Below are 22,471 nucleotides of genomic sequence, written 5' to 3'. Positions count from 1 at the left end.
ACCGACCCCATGAGGGAGTATTTCAAGGGTCTTTTTAGGGAGATATGCACGCCTGCGTCTCCGGCGGTTCCACCGGCACTGCCTTTGCCTGCGGTGCCTCCCCCTATCCTTCCACCCCCGCCCCCGTTGTCCCTGGTGGACAAGGTGGTGCCCGACGTAGTTCAGCAAGACCCTGACCTGTAGGATGATCCGCAGGGCGATCAGCCCTGTTCCATTCAAGCTTTCCACAACCGGGTGCTGGACATGTGTCTATTGGATGCCCAAGTGCCCGAGGCACCCGCTCCGCAGGAGGGTGTGCTTTCGGGGGCCTTCACCTTATCTCCTTCGGAACGTACCGGCCTGTTCTTGCAGAAGGACGTCTGGCCGAGGTCCGTAGAGTCTGGGAGAAGCCACACTCTGGATTTTTCATCAATAAGAAAATTGACGCGTGATACAGGCTGGATTCTTCAGAAGATGTGGCCCTAGCATCTTGTCCGCCCCCCTCCTCCATGGTGGTGGCTGCGGCCACTTTACAGTCCTGGCCTGCAGCATCCTCTTCTACGACAGCTACTCAGGTCCTGGGGAAAGAGGACAAGCTGGGAGTTGATACCTCTCGACAGGCGTGGTTGCATGCCACCAAGTTCTTAAAGGATGTGCAGGACAAGGTATTGGACCTGCCGTTTGATGGTAAGGAGCTTTTCCATTCCACAACGGATGTGGAACTGACTAAAACGAAGGACAGCACCCAGACAGCTAAGTCCTTGTCCGTCCTGGTTAAAACTCCTTTTCGAACCTAGAGACCGTTGTCGCAAAGCCGGCCCGCCTCTGGCTTCAGAGGGTTTCTAGATCGGAAATCCCGCAGAAAGGATACCCCTTTGGGTAATAATCGCCGGAGGCAGCAACGGACTCGATTTTTCTCCCGTTCTTCAGCCTCCTCCTCAGGTTCAGGTGATAACACCACTGAAAAGCCTGCCAAATGAGGGTTCTCCGTGCTTGCATGAGTCCCCGATGGGAGGACGCATTGCGTCTCATTAGGAGGCGTGGCAGACCATCACGAGGACCGGTGGGTCTTGTCAGTCGCTCGGGCGGGCTTCTGTTTACCCTTACCCCTACCCCGCCCTTCAACCCTCCTTTCCAACAGTCTGGGTCGTTCTCCCTAAAGGCAGAGGTTCAGAAACTGCTGGACCTCAGAGCTGTGGAACCTGCTCCACTCGGGGAATGAGGGGGGGGGGGGCTTCTACTCCGGCTGTTTACGGTGCCCAAACCCAACCAGGCTGGCCTGCGCACCATCCTAGACCTTTCCCAGTTCAATCTTTTCCTACCCCAGAAGAAATTCAAGATCACGCCCGGCCAGATACGGTCCTCTTTGCAGATGGGCGATTGGCTCAGCATGGTGGACCTTCAGGATGCGTACATGCATATTCTGATCTGGAATCCACACAGGAGATATCTCTGTTTCTCTGTGGGAGACAAGCACTTCCAGTTTCTAGTGCTTCCTTTTGGCCTCAGCTCGGCACCGCGTGTCTTCATGAAGATGTCAGTGATTGCGGCTTATCTTCGTCTGCAGGGTATCCATGTGTATCCGTATTTGGACGACTGGCTCTTACGCAGCCCTTGCCCGTTAAAAGCCGTGTGCAATATTCAGTCTCTCCTACAGCTCCTGTTCCATCTTGGGCTGTCGGTCAACTGGCGGAAATCTTCCATGACGGTCTCGCAGGACTTGATTTTCCTGGGTTTTCGCTGGAATGCGTTCGACTGCAGAGTGTACCTGACTGGGGACAGAGTGGCGGATCTGTTGGCCACGTGTCAGATGTTTGCGCAGTCGGGAGAGCATGTTGGCCTGGTGGTTCCAGAGGCTTCTGGGCCTCATGGCCTCGTGCGTATTGGCTCGTCCTCTTGCTCGTCTCAAGATGAGGCACACTCAGATGGCTCTTTAGAGTTCTTGGCGTCAAGCTGTGGATCCGGACTGCATATTGATTCCGGCTTCCATGAGAGCGGACCTGGAGTGGTGGTCATCTCTCAACGTGTTGGTGGGTGCGGGTTTTCAGGACCCAGCCCCTATGGTGACGGTCATGACGGACTCCTCCCTTCTAGAGTGGGGTGCGACGTTGGATCTTCTTCAGGTCTGGGATCTTTGGATGCATCAGGACAAGTTTCTCCACATAAATCTGGAGCTTCTGGCGATCTTCCTAGCGCTCAAGGCGTTCAGACCGATCATTGCCAACAAAGTGATCCGTATCCGCACAGACAATGTGGTGTCAATGTTTTACATCAACAAGCAAGGGGGGGGGCACCAAGTCTCCCCCTCTTGTGGACCTGTCCATCCAGATTTGGGAGTGGGTGGTTCGTCTTGGTGTCTGGACACATTCCGGGCCAGCTGAATGTCACGGCAGATGCCCTCAGTCGGCGGACGATGGTCAGCTACGAGTGGGAATTGAAGGCATAGATCCTCATGGATTTTCCTGCGTTGGGGCACTCCGGAAGTGGACCTCTTTGCGACAACGGCAAACAAACTTCCTCTGCATGCCTCCAGAAACTGGCTGGGAGCCTACTCTTTGGGGGATGCTCTTGAGATTCCATGGCACAACATGAGGGCCTATGTTGTCCCGCCTCTGCCTCTGATTCATCGGATGATTTGCAAGCTGAAGAACACAGTGAACTGTTCTCTTCTGCTCATAGACCCGTGGTGGCCGGCCAGGTTTTGGTTCTCAGAACTTCAACACCTGTCGGTGTCTCCACCGATCAAGCTACCGGTGAGCCCCGACCTGCTTCACCAGGATCACCAGCTGTGGCATCCCTCCCCACAATCGTTCAGCTTGGCGGCATGGTGCCTGAGTTCAAGTCATTAGAACATCTCAACCTTTCTGCTGATAATATGTGCATTATTAAGGCAGCCAGGAAACCCTCGACAAGGTCTCAGTATCGAAGCAAATGGCTTAGGTTCTGTCATTGGTGCTTAGACAAACAGCTGGACCCAAGGGCAGCTACGATTGACACTGTGCTGTCTTTCGTGTCCCACCTAGCGGAGTCAGGCATTCACGTTCTGTCTTGCAGAACTTATCTTTCAGGTCGCCTACCTATCCACGGACCAATGCTCTTAGTCTGTCTAATCCAATCCAGTGGTTAGACATTTCGCAGGTTTGATGCGCCTTTATCCCCCGGTTCGCAAACCGCACCCGGCGTGGGATCTGAATGTGGTTCTTACGGCCTTGTGCCATAAACCTTTCGAACCAATGGCCACGGTGGACCTCAAGCACCTTTTCGTGGAAGGTGTCCTTTTTGGTTGCTGTTACTTCAGCAAGGCGTGTGAGCGAACTCCAAGCTTTATCGGTGGAGCATCCCTTCTTGGTTTTCCACAAGGATAAGGTGGTCCTACGGACCAATCCTTCTTTCCTGCCGAAGGTGGTCTCTGATTTCCATCTGAACCAATCGATCTCCCTACCGGTTTTCTTTCCGAACCCTGCTTCAGAAGCGGAAAGGGTTCTGCATTGTTTGGATGTGACAGAACATCTGAATTTAGGAACTCTTCTCAACTGTTGGTGACCTTTGGTAATCCACAAGGTAAACGGGCCTCTAAGGCGACTATCTCCAGATGGATCGCTGCCTGTATTACGGAGTATTACACTGTCCGAGGACTGCACCCTCCTAAAGGTATTCATTCACACCTGGTGCGGGGCAAGGCAGCCGCAGTTGCCTTTCAAAAATATCCCCTGGAAGACCATCGCAAAAGCAGCTACTTGGGCCTCCCCATCGGCTTTTTGTAAACATTATTGTCTAGACTTGAGCTCCAGATCTGATGCTCAGTTTGGCCAGGCTGTGCTGAAGAACCTTTTTTAATAGGGGTTTTTCCATCCACCCGTAGTTCCTGTAAGAAGTGCTTGGGAATCTTCCATAAGTATGGAGGAAAGGGGACAGGACGTAGGTGTATAGCCAGATTACTCACCGTAGTGACCACCTTACTCCTAGTGCATAGTCCCCTTTCCTCCATACGCCCGCCCGCCTTCCCCTCTAATAAGGTTCCTCTATTATTGCTTAAAGGTCTGTGACCTGGCGATAGAAAAGGACTGATGGGCGATGCACGGGCGGAGCTGAGATGGGCGGGGTTACGGCTACGTGCCGTACCCCGCGTAGAAAGAGAGGAAGGACTAAAATGTTTGCAAAATATTTTTGATGGTTTTACAAAGTACTCCACTCCTGTCCCACAGGACGGAGGAATGTCCCATAAGTATGGAGGAAAGGGGACTATGGACTAGGAGTAAGGTGGTCAGTACGGTGAGTAGCATGGTTATTCAGGCACATCCAGTTAGAGTCCATCCATTTTTCGATGATATTGTAAGTTCTGAGTAGATTGTTGTCTTTTTTGTGGTCTCCACTGAATTCTAACACTAGCTGCGTATCGTATGCGTAGTTAGTGAAACTCACATTTACATGGTCTAGTGCGTAGCATAGGAATCTGATGTAGAGGTTAAATAGTAGTGGTGACATGCTGGCTCCCTGAGGAACCCCACAAAGAATTTCTCTTTCCATGGAGAATGTGTCTCCCCAGTGGACTCACGAGGTCCTGTTCTTTAGGAAGGACATTATCCATGTCTTTGCTGCTGGTGAACAGTTAGCCATTTTACCTAGCGCTATTGCAAGCAGATTATGATCTAGCAGATCAAATGCTGCACTGAGGTCCAACAAGACAAGGCAGCCTGCCTTTCCCTTGTCCATGATGTTGAGCATCGTGGTCTGAAGACCTAGCATGGCTGATTCAGTGCTGAGAGCTGGTCTAAACCCTGACTGTTGTGGGTGGAGTGAATTGGAGGCAACTCTGTGTGCCTGTAATTGTGCTGTGGCAACTTTGTCCATAATTTTTAATAGGAAGTTGCAGTTCATGATTGGTATAAGGTTGCTTGGATCCAAGCCTGGCTTTTTTATCCGGGGTGTTACCGTGACCTTTTCTATGGCTTGTAGGACTGACTGGTCCCTAAAGGAGGTGTTTGATGATTTTCACCAGTATGTGGACGAAGATGTCTGAGTGGTCAAGTATTAATTTGGCTGGTAGATGTTTTCGTCGCACGATGTCGGTTTCATGGAAGCAAGTGTTTTTTTCATCTCCTCTACAGTGATATTTGAGAAGTTGAAAGTTTGTATGTTTTCCAGAGCTTTTTCTAAAGTTATTTTTATGCTGTTGGGTTTATTTAATTGGGATTGTGTAATTTTATCTATGGCTTTTTCAATTTTCTCAAAAAATGCTTTCTGGATGTTATCGCATTCCTGTTATGAGGGTTTGAACGGAGGCGAGATCGCCATTGGTTTGTCTATTGACTTCAGGATATTAAATAGTTTGCTTGACGCATTGTCGGCTGCTGTAATTTGCTTGTTGAAGTACTGCTTCTTGGCCTCAATTATCCTTTTCTTATAACAGATTTCTGCAGTCTTCCATTTTTCTTTATTTTCTGCTGAGGGTTTTTTTTTTCCAAGCATTTTCAAGTTTTCTCCTTCTTCCTTTTAGCTTAGACAGTTCCTTGGAGAACCATGCTTTCAGTTTGCTTTTGGTTCTAAAAGTTTTGGTCTAGGAGGAGCGTTGTGGTCTACTAACTTTTTTAGATGGTCTAACAGATTGGTCATTAAGATGTCACATGAATCCTCCTCTTTGGTAATGGAGGAAAGATCCTTTACACAGGATTCAAGATGTTCTCTTTTGATGTTTTTGACGTTTCCTTGGATTATTTTTATAGGAGGGTTGGGATTTGTTTACCCTTGGGGAGGATGGAGAGACCTGGAAGGTGACACTGAAGTGGTCTTACCATATGCAGGGTTCTGTTTGATTTTCATGTGTCTCTAAATTGTTGGTAATTACCCAGTCCAATTGAGTTAGTTTTTCATTGTAGGTTCACTGTTAGTAACCACATAGTTTGTTTTTCAACAAGTTTTCTAAATTGATGTCCTCTTTGTCGACCTGGTTGCCGTACCATCTATTGAAATCTCTGACTGCCAGTGGCGCAATTGGGCCCTTTGAGAAGATGGGTAATATCTTCATTGAAATCGGGGGTAGGGGGATGGTGGTCTGTAAACCACTACCAAGTTAAGGCAGTTGTTTTCAGTCGGTGAATGTTTAAGATGAATCATTTCGCAACTATTGCATGACGATTTACCTGGGAAAAAGGCAATGGAGCGCCTTGCAATCACCGCTACTCCACCTCTTTTCCCTGTTTCTCTGTTGGTGCAATGAATTGCGTATCCACCGGTGACTATGTCGCACGTCGACCAATAGGATCCATGAGCCATGTTTCTGCGATACAAAAAATGTCTGTCTTCTTCAATGATCTTGTCGTGGATGCATTGGGCATGTTTATTTAATGAGCGTGTATTAAGTAAACAGATCTTGAGCTCATTGATGTATTTAGTTGTGGTCAGTGTGTCAAGTAGTTGGGACGCTACAGGTCGTGCTTTCCTACCGTGCCTAAGAACACGCTGGTAAGCAAGTTCCTAAGCGTACAAGTATACTTGGTAGACTAGCGCTTTTTACCCTTTTGTGCTGTATTCTGGTGCGTGATGGCAGTCACAAAGGTATTATTTGCATAAGCGGCTCAGTGGCAACTTTAGCCTCTACTTGTCAATTCAAGCATTCGTTGCTTCATTCACTTCAGAAGTAACAGGCAGACAGACAGCGAGTTAATGCTCCTAAAAATAACGTACAATTCAACCCCTGTGTAGGCAGAACGCCAACCTCCCACCAAGTTACCTAATGTGGTAGGTAGTTATTATGCAGGTAAGTGGTTGGGTGTGTGAGGGCGCTGAGGAAGGGAATGGGGGGTGGATGGCCTGTCCCCCCAACTTAAACATTTAGTTATAAAACATTAAAGATACATAATGAATCTTCTGTGTTAAAGTGTTGATTTAGGAGGCAGATAGAACAAGTAGTGTTTCTGTCTTGTTGTCCCAGAAACGTCCAGATGGCAATGCATGACAGAGAAACAGTATGTAGCAGTTCATTTGAGAAGGAAAGAAAAAGCAGATGAGGACAACTTTGATGGCATTAAGTTGATGAAAAAAGCTCTTAAAACGTAGTTATTTTAGTATCGAAATTTGATAAATGTTATTCAAGTAAAAAGATTTTTCCAGCGATATTAAGACATTGAACCTTTATTTGTCTCATTTTACCCGAGAGATCGATATGTCTGATATATTTTTCTCGAGAGAAGCATGTCAACTAATTGCACCTTTGTGTCAGGCTGAGCCTCGTCTCTGTGCTGTGTTACATACTTTTAAGAGATGATTGGCTTCCCTTTCTTGTCAGGTGTTTAGCCTTCCATTACGTTCAGTGGCTGTAGATCCCTCAAAAGAGGGTTGTACACATTGCCTTGATACTGGATGTAGAAAGGAAATGATTGGGTTGGTTCTAGGTGACCCCATATGGCTTGACGACCACGCTAGCTGCTTCAATGATGTGCTCGGCATGGGGATGCAAGGCAGGACAAACCATGCGTGGGTCATAACCTGGTAAGAACCTGATGATTTGTAACCGGAAGCACTGGTGACCTGTTAGTTGGTTGCTTGAAAACCTATATCAACTATAACTGGTAAAGAGGTAGACTGGCGTTGTCTGGCTCACCCATGACTCATTTCATGAATCTAAAGCAGTTCACACAGTTAAGTTGTTTGACTATGGAATATCCTTTTCGGCATCATTAGCTGTTAATGTTTGTGTTCCAAAGTGACATTGCTTATGCTTTGGAAATTGCTATTTTAAATGTAACAAATGATGTTTGTAATACTTTGAGCTCCTGTTTCAGAGTTAAAGTTTGGTTTTATTTTTGGTGTGATTAGTGGAGGAGATTGAACAGATGAACAGCATGTTCCAGCAAAAGCAGAAAGAGCTGGTGGTTGCTGTGTCCAAAGTGGAAGAGCTCAGTAGACAACTGGAGATGCTGAAGAATGGCAAGATTGATGGGTATCATGATAATCAGTCAGCTGTCGCAGAGCTGGACCGTCTCTACAAGGAGCTACAGGTAGGGACTGCTATCTTTCATAGTTCACCAGATGTTACAGGGCATTCTCGTCGCTTTGTAGCAAACTGTATTGGGGTTGTAAACCCACTGTGTTTGGCCAGTTGGATCATGCTTTGCGGCAAAACCTGTCACCCTTCCATTGACGGTATACAGTTGTTGTCATCACGTGTTGCTCCACTTCCCCCAAATTCTGTGCCCATTGGTAGATGGCTGCAAACCAAACCACCAGTTCACTTTGTATTATGGCTCCTGGTATAGCGGGCTGTATGCCCATATCCTAAAGATGCCCCATTGGTAAAGGGAAGAGATTGATCTGAAGTCTAAATCTTAATCAGGGAAATGGTGTTTACGCATTGAATCCAAAATTTTCTTTAATTAACATTTGACAGTCAGCCTTTCACTGGTACGTTTTCTTATCTGACCACTAATTTGTAAAGCTTTCCAACCAGGAGACTGTACATATTTATACACAATACTTGCAAATATAAAACTGCACGCCAAAAGCATATATTAAATCTATTACTAAAAGTATCTAATATAACAGCAATAAGGTAGTGCTCTCTACTTCTGTAATTCACACACTAGCCACAGCAAACGCAGACAAACTGGGTAGATCGTGATTTTGAACATCAATGGCATTTACTGTAGCACAATGTAGATCAGAGTAATCTATTGCATGTTGCCAATTAAGTAGGTAAACATATATGCGGGTTAGTTAAATACATTTATACATTTTGTTTTAAAATGACCTGTGATTTTAATTTTTTTTTATTTAAACAGTATTTTTATTGGCATTTTCAAACATTGTTATCAATAATATCAAATCAATCGCCCCCCCCCTGCAGAATCCAATGTTTGTTGTAGAAGATGGAGTTGGTCTGTATCGCCAAGGAGGTGTGTGTGGACTTGTTACCCTTTATTCCCTTTAATGTATGCCCAACACCTGTATATTTTGGGGGCACTGCTGTAGCACATAATCCCCTTTCAAAAAGGGGAGAACTTCTCCCCAATCCCTGTGAAACTTTTCAGATTCCCCTTGTATTTTATAAGTAATCCATTCTAAGGCCAGGCTATTCCAGATTTTCCGCCCCTTGCTGATTTGTGAAGGTGGGTCCTTTTACTTGCGGTTTTTTACTACGACCTGCCAGGCCGCTATTAGCAAAGTTATCAGGGCTCTCCTCTGCTGCTTCGTGGTATCCTGATGCTCTAGGTCAAACAGGCCGCATAATGTCTCTCCCACCGTGAGGGGGCACATTTCTGGGGCCATGTCCTGCAGGGGTCCCGTGACTTTCCAGAATTCCCTGATTTTAGGGCATCCCCACCAGACATGTCCCCAGCCACCAAACTCCCCACACCTGCAGCCTCTCCAGCAATCACTTGAAGTAGATTTGAACATTTTCTAGAGTTTGCTGGGCGTATAGTGCCAGTGAAGTATCAAGCTCTTTGGTCTGTAGGGACCTAGTCATTCTAGGGATATTCCTCTAAAGACCCTCCTAGGACTTGTCCGAGACCGTTCCACCCAGTGTATCCTCCCAAGGCTTGCTGAGCGTGTGTAGTTATGTAGGACTGGAATTTGGTCAGTGGCCTAACCGCAGCCTGTCAATAACCAGTGTCTCAGCTGGACGTATTCAACCCTATCTTTCTCCAAGAGCCCGACCTGCGTCTTACAACCTGCTATTTCTACTCCCCACACCATGTCCCGGATTTTCACACACCCCCTCTCCTTCCACCGGCTAAATGTCCCTTTTTTCAAGCCCGGGGAGAAGGTGGGATTATTAAACATTGGGGTAAATGGGGAGGGGGTGGTTGACAGGTGCCCTCTTCTGAGCCATCTGTCCCAGAAATGGCACGTGACCCGAAGTACCCTACTATGCTTTGCGCTGGGGGGCCTGTCCGTCACCTGCAGCCATAGTAACCCATTTAGAGGACATCTCGCCACAGCTCTGTCCGTTCAAGCCCATATGTTGTCAGTGCTTCCAGAAAACCATTCCCTCACCACTTTCAGATGGGTGGCCTCGTAGTATCTAAGTAGATTGGGCAGCCCTAAGCCCCCGCTCTGTCTTGGGGTCATCAAGAGTTCTAGCGCTATCCTGGGATGTTTACCTTGCCAGATAAATCCAGATGATATTGCGTTCATTGTCTGAAAAAACCCCACTGGGATTGGAACTTAAATAGAAGCCTGGGAGGGGCACCATCTTAATCCTATGTATGCATTGTTCGGGAGAATTCTCATAAATGTGCTAATTACCTTCACCTTGGAGACCCACAGCAACTTTGCTGGATTTTTAGGACTTGGATTATTTTTTTTTTTTACCCGGAAAGAGTGGGAGCCTTTTTTCCCACTCATGTATTTCGATGTGTGTTTTACTCTTGTGTTCTTTGAGTATGGAGTTTTAAGATAACTCCATAGGCATCTTTTCATGTATGTTGCACAGCACCCTCCGTGCAGTGACACAGGGATGTCTTTTTAGACTTTCCAAAGGTTTAAATACCTTCTCTGAGATAAACTACTGTTTCCCAGAGGATGTAAGGTTAAATTGACTTTAGTAGTCTTTTTAAATTCCGTGGCCCATCACACACTATCTTTCTATAGAGTGCTGGAGGGGTTACGTAGTATCCTCTGTGTCTAGAAAATAATGTAGCAGTCAAATGCTACCCTTTTCTATCGAAATGGCTGGTGGCAGTGGTTTTACAACAAACTACCATGATTTTTCCAGACTTGCAGGTAGCTAAAAATCACAGGAGTCATGTTTTTCAAGATGACGCCTTAAGCCCCTTTTGTTTAAACAGGTCTTAGTCTTCGTTTTCCGCCGTTTCTTTTTGGAAAGGTACTTCTAGAGTTTGTCTCCGCGCGCCAAACTACGTTTTGGTTCCTTTGTTTCTATGCCTTTGGCGGACTTTAGGACTGAAAACCGCCTCTGGCGTGAGTGTCTGGGGTGGGCAGGAAGTGAGGGAGGTGCCCGAAACTCCCTATGCTTAGTCTCCTAGGAAACCCAAATGCACTCTGGCATGATTGGCTGGCTGACTGTCCGGCAAGGACAGCCACCCTGCTGGGTGAGTGGCAGCTAGGCTGGAATGAAAGGGAGAAAACTGTTTAAAAGGCGAGTCTCTTGGACTGGAAAGCAGTCGACCACTGGAACGAAATAACCAAAGACGAGCTGGAAGAGGACGGCTGCTGCAACTCCTTGACAGTTCGTTTCCCCAGTGAAGCCTTGCTGCAGGTCCGAATTGCCAAGTTCATCTCGACAGGGAAGCCCCTTCAAGGGACCAATCAACTCGTAAGCCACCTGGATACCATTCTCGGAGCTGATTAGGATGATCCAGGGGGAAGGACACCAGCTTGTTTGCTTGATGACAGATGCTCAAACTGAAGTGACTCCATTTTGTCAGTGTTTTTCGACAATCCCGTGCGCTGCAGGAGTCCCCCGACGTCCTCCCTCTTGTCACCACGACTGAGGCACAGGAATAGTGAGCTCTGCAGGAACTGCCAGGAACCAACATCTTCTGCAGCCTCTTGTTCTTCATATTAAGGTATTGTGCCAACCCGATTGAGAGAACTTACCTCTCGCAGTGAAAGTTCGTGGAACTTTCCCAACTTGCAGGCCTAATCAGCTTGTGACCCAACATTATTCTTTTTCGTACAAACTACTTCGGAGAACATTGGCAAAGACTTTAACATTTACTACAAGAACTGCTCTTTCCTATCCAAGACACTAGTCCATTGACTTTGGGCTAGGCCTAATGAACTGAATCGAGTCCTTTAGTGAACTGAAACTATTTGCACTGCTTAAAGTATTTGTGATCTATTCTATTAACTTGTGCTTTTTTACTCCCATTCAAAGTAACTGAAATGCCATTTTGCTCCTATTTCAGGGGAGCCTAATTTACTCAAACGTATTGGTTTGGTGTTGAAGTATATTTTTGTATAATTTGGCTCCTTCTAGTGAATGTTTTTTAAATGATTGTGTAATAAATTAATAAGTGTTACCAAGAAACCTTGAGTGGAAGTGTCTTCTTGAACCACTGTGATTATAAGACCGCTGTGTAACCTCTTGTACTGCTCACATTCCCTCTTGAGATCAGCCTGGCTGCTCGGCTCGCTACCACAAACTGTAGTACAGATTTATACTAAAGGTTGATTTTTGCTTACACCTGTAGTACTAGTTGTATGTGGTGGTCCCAGAGGGTACTGCATGCAATTCTGCCTAATATGCCTCCCAGACACGATATTCGCAGTGGGGACCACCTAGCCAGGTCCGCTCGCGTTTTTTGGATCAGATCGGGGAAATTTGCCTTGTACAGCGCTGTGAATTTACTAGTTAGTTTAATCCCCAGGTATGTTATACTCGATTGGGGGAGGGTGTTGCGAGGTCTGGAAAAGATCTGGGACTATGCTAATTTTGGGACTGGCGGCTAGCTAGCCTTTTTGGTTGTAACACATTAGCTTCTATCCGGGGCTACAACCAAAAGACCTGGGGCTATAGCCCCCTCAGCCCCCCCCCCCCTAGCAACGCCTCTGGTTATACTCTTCTCAGCAGGGCGAAAGGGTGAGCACCTTTGAAGGGTGGATGTCTTCTCCCTAAAGAGACCAACCTCTAGTTCAGATTTGCCCATATTCATTTTCAGCCCAGATATCCCTGCCTGTTCTCTCAGTAGTTTGACCAGGATTGGTATGGAGGAGACCGGCTCCGTCCGTGTCAGCAGAAAGTAGTCCGCGTACGCGGCTGTTTTGTGTACCTCCCCTCCAAACGAGATTCCTTTGATTTCCTGGGTTTGCCTGATAGCTGCCAACAGGGGTTCAAGATAGAAAGCATATAGGTAAGTGGAAAGCGGGCATTCCTGTCTAGTCCAACACTCTACTTTTACGGTATCAGAGAACCGTGTGTTCACTGCCAGCCTGATCAAGGGGCTTCTACAGTTTGCCTATACCATTTGTATGAATTCTGGACCGAACCCAAACTGCTTCATCACCTGGAATAAATAGGGCCACTCCACCCTATCAAACACTTTTTCAGCGTCAAGAGAAATCAGAGTGGCCAGGAGTCGGGTCTTTTCTAGCTTCTCTAGGAGGTGGCTCACCTTGCTTGTATTGTCCCACGATTGTCTCCCTCAGATAAAGCCGGACTGATGTAGTCGATAACTGTGGGCAGTACTCTTTTAACTCTTTCTTCTAGGATCCTGGTGTAGATTTTCACATCAGTGTTTAGTAATGCAATGGGCCCGTAAGATCTGCAATTAGTGGGATCTTTGTTAGGTTTTCAAAACAGTACCACCTTTGCCTCGGTCATTGACCTGGTCACGTCATCCCCTCTCGGAATGAGTTGTACAATATGGCAAGGAAGTGTTTTAACTCATTGCAGTATGTTTTATAGAAAATCCCTAAGTAGCCGTCGGCCTGGGTGCTTTATTGGGCGGAAGGGTCTTTATCATTCTCTCAACTTTCTCTTCTGATATTTCCCTGATCAGCCGGTCTGATATTACAGCGAGTAGATCGCTCGCTTTGACATCTGTGCAGAACCTGATCTTTCAACATGCAGGCTGTGGCCTCGTACCGTGTATGAGCTTGAATCATAGAATACATTTGCAAAGCGGTTTTGAGAGAAAAGAAAAAAGCAAATGGCGAATACTTTCACAAAATGGACGCTCTCTGGTTACATTGACGGTTCTGTGTTTGCGATGTTTGTCACACGTTTGTCGCATGATGCGATTGGTTTCCGGCCAATATAATATGCATGCTATACAATCTATGAAACCCACTAAATCAAAACCTATTGCCCATCTGAACACTTGGTTCACCCCTGCGCTAAAAGCCTTACGCAAAGAGAAACGACATGCAGAAGCCTGCTGGTGAAAAAACCCCTCCTCCCACAACAAAGACCTTCTCACTGCCCTCACTAACAGCTACAAAAAACAAATCATTCAGGCCAAAAAAGAGACCTTCAATGACAGAATCAAAAAAGCCAATTCGAACACCAGGGAAATCTTCTCCATTCTGAGAGAATTAGAATCCCCAATTGCACCCATAGACTCTTGCACCAAAGACAAAGTCTGGTGCACTAATCTTCAAAAAGCCCTATGCAACAAAATCACAATGCTACAAGACAAAATACGAGCTAAAAAATCCGCCCTCCACAACATCGCCCTCCAGGAACTGGACACTAACCAAACTAAACCCCTAACCAATTTAGCTTTAGAGCCATCTCTACTGCAGAAACCAAGAACATCATCTTGTCCTTGAAACCGTCCCAATGCCTCGGGGACACCTGTCCAGCCCCAATTATTAAAGAGGCTGCTCATGAACTAGCCCCCTTCGTCACATCATTCATTAACTCCTCATTTAAATCATGCTCTGTGCCAACAAACCTTAAAGATGCTTGGATACTACCTCTACTAAAAAAAGTCAACATGGACCCCAACGTCCCAACAAACTATAGGCCAATAACAACTTTTCCGTTCCTCCTCAAAATCTTAGATAAAGGTGCATACCTTCAGATCCAAGATTATCTGGAGAGCAACAATCTACTAGGGTCAAGACAATCTGGATTTAGGCCTAGACATGGAACCGAAACGGCTGTCCTTGATCTTAAAAACCAGCTAAACGAGCGTAAAGACAGAGGAGATGTGTCTATTCTCCTACTCCTAGACCTATCAGCTGCCTTCGACCTGGTAGATCACAAGGTACTGTGCAATCACCTCAAATCGGCAGCCAACTTCTCCACAAAAGCCACGGCATGGATAAATTCATTCCTGGACCAGAGAACCATAAGAGTCTTCTCTCCTTCATCAGCAGCGGACCCAGTTCCCATCACCTGCGGAGTCCCTCAAGGGTCATGTGTTTCCCCCACGCTATACAATATTTTTACAAAGCCTCTCTTTGATATATTGGACAAGCTAGGGGTCTCATATACCAATTACACCGATGATACCCAGATCCTTGTCCCAATCCAAGGTGACTATGAAAAAGACACCAGACTCATAAATAAAATGTACCAAATGATCCAAACCTGGATGGCCACTCATGGCCTTTGTCTTAATGACGATAAGACCGAGCTCTTAATCATTGGTTCTACCAATAAACTGAACAAACTACCCCAGCTTTACTATTGCATCATGATCGATGACATCAAAATAAAGGTAGCTAAGGAAGTTAAAACCTTAGGCTTCTACCTAGGCTCGGCTCTCACCCTCGACAAGTAAGTAAATGCTACAGCCTCAGCAACCAGCTACACCTGCAAACTCATCCGTGCATGCAAACCATACCTTTCCATAGATAGCTGCACCACCATTGCGCGAGAACTCATCCTCTCCAAATTAGACTACTGCAATGCACTGTACCTAGGCACCAGTAAACATAACACTAACAAACTCCAAACCCTGCAGAACAATGCCCTCAGAACAGCCCTAGGCATACCTAAAGGACAACACATATCTACCCACAGAAGAGCCGTCAACTGGCTGGCCATGAATGACCGTATCAAACTCAAAACTCTGAACATTACACATAACTGTCTGAACAACAAAGCTCCTGCATACCTGTCAGAAAAATTCACAAAGCACACTTCTGAACGTCCCATCAGAAAGGCCCTCTCAAATAGCATCAAAGTCCCTAACTTTAAACTGATAAGAACTGGTGGGTCCAGCTTCCCAGTTCTAGCAGCGCAGCTCTGGAACTCCATCGCAGATGCACTTAGAGCCACCCCCTCCTTCCATGTGTTGAAAGCCAACGCTAAACTCTGGCTTAAAAATAACGGCCGCTAAATGCCCCAACTGTACCAAATACTATGTATATTCATTGCAAACACTGTAACTGTAACTCATCTATACTGTAAGTCATCCGACAGTGCTACACGCAAGATTCTGATAAATGTAACATATCTCTCTTGTAAGTAAAAATGCCTTGTAAGTAATGCTCGATATGAGCCTGTAATATATGATCCTGTAACCTAAGAAATGTAACGTATTCATGTACCTGTAACCCAAGATTTATTTCTCTGCAAGCGCCCAGTTGCTCAACGGCCAGGCACGCTCTATAAATAAAGAATACAATACAATACAATAGGGTCGTTTCTGGACTAAGTGCGCCGGGGGGGGGGGGTGTCCGCCCCCGATGCTGGTTGCCTCTGCGTGGTGTTGTATGGAGCACTCTGTCCGCAGCAGCTCCTCTCCCGAGCTTGGGGACCTCTGCATTATCAAGGCTGGAAAGGGGGAGCGTGAGCCGCCTCTCCCTTGCTGCTAGGGTCCGGGTCAGAGTGCGGCTGCCCCAGCAGCCCTGGTGTCTCCCCCAGCTCCTCCGCTCTTGTTGTCCGCCTGCCTCCCTGTCGTGTCAGCTGGTGGCTGGCCGTTCTTCTCTCTGGGGGCTTTATCGGCTACAGCGGGACCTCCGATGAAGCAGATTCTTCTTTGGGGGCCCTGCTTGCTCTGTATTTTGCTTTACTTTTCCCTCCTTTATGGGCCTGGCTGAGAGCTTGTGAGAGTGGCTTCACTCTCAGGCGGCCATCTTGGTCTCCTCCTGTGAATCTTTTTTAAGAACCCACTACAACTGCGTGATGTCCGAGTCTCGGGCAAATGCTTTTTTTATATTTGCCTTTTTAAAGCTATAACAGGAAGTGGCGTTTTATTTAAATTGCCATTTGATCCATACTTCCCACTAGGAGATTGCTCAATTTACCTTCATTGTGGCCCATACGTCACTGCATTATGGCGGAACATATGGAGCAATTCCGTTTTATCTGCTCAAAAGGAGAACATTCTAAAACCTTTTCTGGGGATTTGAACCATGTGGAAAATACATAATAAATAATATTAGACATCTCTGATACTGAGAGATATATTGATGAAGACAATCATGGCTAGATGCGCTAATCTCATTTCATACATATGACATTGTGGCAGTTGATTCCTTTAAAAGATGCCTTCCTACCTGTGGCGGAAGAAAGGTCCTGTAGTTTGCTGTCTTTGGCGGGTCACTGCGTCCTGCTTTTTGACTAAGGTCTTGACTTTGACTAATGGGAGTCCACTTGAGGTGGAAGTGGATCCACACGTTTTAAGTTGGATTTCCAAAATCGACCGTTGGGAGGATTTTGGGAGGCCACCCTATTAATGTGACTAGGGAGACATTGCCATTTTAGCCAGCAAGGAGTCTGAGGAGGGGTGACGGAGTGGTCTAGGGCTACAATGATGAGTCCACACACAGCAACACCAATAATTCCATTTAGACAGGCAAGAGCAAATCTACAATTATTTCATATGCCTTTTAAAACACACACTAAGCAAGTAAAAACTTCTAGTCAAATATTGGCACACCAACTTTTATAAAAAACAGAATTCTGGGGCTTGTGAATCTGCTTCGATGCTTTGCATGGTCCACAATCTAGTGGTTGGCTCGGAGTATAACATTAGTTTTTTTCAAAGTCTGAATATAGGATGTCGACAGGGTTATTCTTGTCACACTATCCCTATCCTACTTGTACAGGTACCCATGATCCCTCACGCGGCGATGTCCTCGGATTGTTTTTTTTCTGTCATTGGTTGGCAGCAAAGCTTGTTTTGCAGAGAAGCAGAGAATATTTTTGTCACCATTGCTCACGTGGTGGCTAACTTCAACATGGAAGTACAGTCAAAGAAACCTCTCTACCTGACGCAACCTTGATGCGACGAGGCATACAGTAGGGAGAGAGGGGGGGGGCAGTTATATATTTTATTACATTTCAGGCCTCAAGAATCCTTGTCCCTTCTAATTACTTGCACTAGACTAGCGTTGATTCCCCGAGGCCCACATGGAGAGTACACCATTTAATTTCTGCACAAGATGAACCCCAAATTTCCCTGAAGAGACACACTCGGGGTGCAACAGTTGTCTCCCAGTGGACCCTGTGTCATTGTGTTTGGCCTTCCTTCCAGGAAGGGGTTAACTAACTTTGCATTGGGGGGTTACCCAAAGTACGTTCCTGCTTCAGAATATTTGTGTGATCTCTTGTTCTGTTCTAATAACCTTTTTCCTTTGCCATACTCCTAAGTCTGATTCTAAGTGCAAAGAGTAATATATTAATGTCCACAGTATCCTAGTTACTAAAGTCGCCTGAGGGTGTAGGAAGTGTCTGTGTGCCATCCCAAAAGGGTACTTACTGATTTAGAAATATATTAAGAGTGTGTATTTTGGAGTGTAGCATTTTTGTGTTGGTTATATTGCCCCTTCTGAAGATGGCTTACGCTAACTGACTGTTAAATAAATTAATAATTGTTTAATCAAGAAACCTTGTGTGTGAGTTTATTTGAATACTTGTCACTGTGAATCTCTGTGTTACTCCCCTACAGCTCACATTGACCACTCTTGAGATAAGCCTGGCTGCTCAATCACGCTACCAACCTGTGTAGTACAGACTTATACCAAAGGTCCTATTGCCAGGAGGTCAGGGTTGTTGTAGTGAACCCAAAGGGTACTGCATACAATCTTGCCTAACAAGACGGATTATCACGTACCATGTTCAGCTTGCTTTTCTTTAAATAAAGAAAAAGCTTCACTAACCTTAGTCTATGGGATGCCCTACCAAACAGAACTAAACTAGTGTGCTTATCTTCAGATGTGAAGTCCAAACTTAATAGTCTATCCTCCGTCAGAAACTAGCCTGAGCTGACTCTCCATATTAATGCATAACAAAAGACCTGGAGAATGACTCCCTTCCACTGGGGGATGCTTCTCAGCACAAGTCTCTGTGTAAAGTAGTAGACGGTAGTCGGAATGCAGGGTTCACAATGAATGATTTAATGCTGAGTTAAACTTTCAAACGGCCTCTCATTATAAACAACAAAACATGCTTAAATGTGGGTCAGCAGGCTTGCTCGGAAAATGGGTGAATCAATTCAGAGTTTGCATGAGTGTCCTCTTAAGCTTGGCTCCTCTTTGAAATCAAAATTATCAGGTCACATAAATTCCTTTCCCCGGACACTAACTTTCCATTCCTTCGCCAGCTGTCCAAATTGGGTTTAAAAAAAAAAAACAGAGAGGGTAAACCCACGGAAACACTGTCCTTTGAAAATGTGAAAATGGTTTACGGCCAGACTTTCCTTGTCAGTGAATCCGCTTTGGTAGTGTTCCCGGCGCTGCCGCTCTTCGAGCCTCTCCTGGCGGAGGGTCTGCCTCTTGATTAGGATCTCCGCGGTGCCGAGCCTCCAGCCTCCTAGTACGCCCAGTGTACATCACCTGGGGATTCCTCCCACTTCTCTGTGGTGTCTGGCCAGGGCTGCTGCTGTAATGAGAGACACCTGATGAGTTTCCCGGGGCTTCTTTTAACTCATACTTTGCTCCTCCCCTCCCCTCAGCTTCCACCCACCTTTCCTGCCCACTTCCCACACCTGCAGCTAGTTTGCCTTCACTCCTCCACCCTGCTCCATGCACTGGTTGTCCCACACCTGCAGCCAGCTTGCCTTCATACCTCCACCCTGCTCCATGCACTGTTTGTCCATCCCAACCTGTACTGCTATGGGGGCATCTGTCACTGTACCGCATGACAGGGCTGTATCTATACCGCTTCCCTTTTTCCACTATCTTTTCCCGCACCTGGTCTCCATTTCCCATGGTGGTTTATGGGACATGTAGTTTTGTTCTGTCCTGCTGATGTAACATTTTGGGTGCTGGGTCTGAAAGTTAGAATGGGGCTGTCTTTTATCTCCATTGCCTCTTTGACCTCCTCACACTCTGCAATATGATATCTTCAAATAGTCGCTTGATATTCCTTGCAATAGTTCCTTCCGTTTTTTTAAATGGGTTTTCCAGGGCTTTGTGTATTTGTTCCCCCTGTGTCTCAAACTACTTTTGTTCTTCTCGATGTATAGACAGTCTTATTCCTCACAGTTTTGCAACTCGTTGGCGCATGTATCATGTAATTACAAGTAGTTCTTATAATGTTGCCAATCACTGGGACGAGTATGTCCACTCGCTGGATGATGTTCTCTTCATACACTTCTGCCAATCACTGGGAAGTGGATGCAGGATCTCAGAGTTATCTTCACTCTCTATGCCTACCCTGGTGTTAAAGTAGATTTTCCTTCTTGAGTGAAATTCTCTCCACCTGTGAGTCCCTCAGCACTTTCTGCTGGACTCTTGGATGTTTGTCTGATTCTCCTGAGTGAGTGGGACCCTTCTTCCACACTCACTCTTTCTTTTACTCTTGTCTTGGGAACCTTTTTTACCTCTTTTTGGTAAATTGTTTTGGCGTTGTGCTTTCCTCCATCTTTTCTGACATCTACATTTTCCTGAAGCATCACACTGCACTTTCTGTGCATTGTTACTGCAACCTCCTAGAGCTTCCACTGTAATGTTTCTTTATTTTCCCTTGGTTACCTCTGTTACCAATGCTGGGGGGATACTTTTTTATCCTACCTGTACTTCCTTTCGTGAGATCAGCACACCCCACTGAGGGGGAAACGTATTCCTTTTCTCAATTCTCTAGTAACATTTTGGTTACTGTGACCAGTACATCTTTTCAGCCTAGTGGCAGTGTACCTTGTACAGCACTTTTTGTGAACTTTTATCGCAGGCTGTCATTGTGGACGTGGTAGGAGACACAAGGGTCACCATTTACCCAAAATCGTGGCTGTACTTTTGAAGTCCTGAACAAAATGGTTTGTTCTTTTTTAAGGTCTTCTACCTACCTGATTTGGGGCGGTTCCTCTAATCCCTTTGTCTTCGCCGGGCTTCCCTTAGAAAGCCTTCAAAGGGTCTTTGAGTGACTGGCATCCCCAAGTTTCAAATGTTGCATGGGATATGATTGGTGGGCTCAGCCAGTGTTCCTGCATAAATCTATCAAGAAGATGCCAGCCACTTCCAGCAACTGCTGTCCCCACCTCCACTTCTGAGCGACAAGGAAGATCTGAACGAGACGACTTCCTTCTTTGGACTGGTGTGCCTAACCAATCCCAAGGCGAACTGCATTTTGCACCCTCCCTGGAAGAGTTGCGACCTCCACAGCCTGTAATTTACCAATACCTAGGGTAATGTGGCACTCTGCTGTGCATAGTCGCCCGAAGGCTTTGTTGGGGATCTTGCTCGACCTTGCAAAGACTCAATCCAGCTTCCCAAAGTCCCCTCGCACAAGATGAGGACTGAGAAAAGAAGAGTCTACCGTTGTGACATCCGTCCTTCAACCAAGCCTGGAAAAGGCGGCAACAAGCCAGAAGATCCGTTGCTGAGCGTCTGTCTGCATGAGAGCTGTCACCAGATACACCGAAGTCCACTTCTGTCGCGAAGACAGAGTCTGCTGTCACCTCTCCACTGGAACCGTCCTGCAGCAACACGCTCTTCATTTTAAAATACTGTCCTGCTCCCTGTAAAACTTACCTGGAACTTTGCTTGCTGATCCTAAATTCCTGCAGGCTGTAGATTTCTGTATCTTGCACCCCTCCAGGGCTCCCATACAGCTACATTGGTGTGGACAATCCATTGTACTCCAACCTGTGTTAGTGCACTGGTCCTTGAGGCAGCTTCACAAGGAAACCCCTAGGCTTCCTTGACTGAAAAACCTAACTTTACCTACCTGCAATGCCATAAGAAATCCTGTTGAACTCTGCCCCTTTTGAACCTTGAACACTTTATCCTGCTGATCCTGCTCTACTTCTGACTTCTGGTGGTCTGGGGCCCCTCTGAACATTGTTAGACTCTCATAAGTTAGGGTTGGTCTCTTTAAGATAGGTTGAAACAGAGTTATACAAAGTTAACATTTGTTGGAAATGTTTGCATATATGTTTCAGATTGTTTTGCGAAGAGGTGTTACTGCAGAAGTTATTCTCAGTTACTACACCTGTTGTCTATTACTTGAGAAACTTGCAATTGTGTTCTACATGTGTTACTGTGTTTTAGTACTTGGCATGCAGACATCTGTGTGCCTTATTGTATATATGAAATGGCTATTTTTGTAAAACTTTAAGTGTATTAGTGTTTTCTTGACTAATTGTATGTTTAAAGCTCCTCTTACCTTCCTACAGCTCTCCTCCCCTCCTACACTAAGACTGGGTGCTCAGCCATTCAACCAAACCTTTGTGTGGTTCAGGCCTAACTTAAGAGTTGGAACCCTGTACATCCAAGGTGGGCTTTTCTAAGTTCTGTCACAGACAGTAACTTGTGTAAAACTCTCTAACACCTGGGTCTCCTGCTTTCCCCTGTACATGTATTGAAGGGGTTTCACGTCACCAGGTCGGCGTTCTCTTTCTCTCCTCTTTGGTTGGGCGGGATGATTCTCTGGTTTCTTCCGTGCCCCTTTTCCGCCACTCTTCACTTTTCGTTGGCAGTTTTGGTGATGAAAGGGTTTTTCCTTCGGTTCCGTTGCACGCTGCCACCTTCCTCCTTTGGTCTGTTGGTCGGGTTCTCGTTCTATGAACAGACCTCCTCTGGTCTGTTATTGGCGCGTCTCCTATCCAGCACGCCAGTGATAGGTTCACTGTCCCTTCTCAAGCGTCTGTTCAGGGACTATTATGGATTTCCTCTGCTTTTCTCGTCAGAC

The 22,471-nt window shown here is 46.2% G+C and overlaps 1 protein-coding gene across 4 annotated transcripts in view; it reads left to right on the top strand.

Annotated features, from left to right (window-relative positions):
* TP53BP2 (tumor protein p53 binding protein 2) overlaps window positions 1-22,471 on the top strand; it is a 642,763-nt gene that overhangs the window by 381,041 nt on the left and 239,251 nt on the right. For all 4 annotated transcript variants that reach the window (XM_069608638.1, XM_069608637.1, XM_069608636.1 and 1 more), the window contains exon 7: window positions 7,795-7,976. In XM_069608638.1, the coding sequence (XP_069464739.1) occupies window positions 7,795-7,976 (182 nt within the window). The remainder of the gene's footprint in view (window positions 1-7,794; window positions 7,977-22,471) is intronic.

This window comes from Ambystoma mexicanum, chromosome 4q, assembly GCF_040938575.1.
Source record: "Ambystoma mexicanum isolate Mex_15411 chromosome 4q, UKY_AmexF1_1, whole genome shotgun sequence".
NCBI lineage: Eukaryota > Metazoa > Chordata > Amphibia > Caudata > Ambystomatidae > Ambystoma > Ambystoma mexicanum.
The sequence above is the reverse complement of the archived record's forward strand: the minus strand, read 5'-3'. Positions and strand labels throughout refer to the sequence as shown.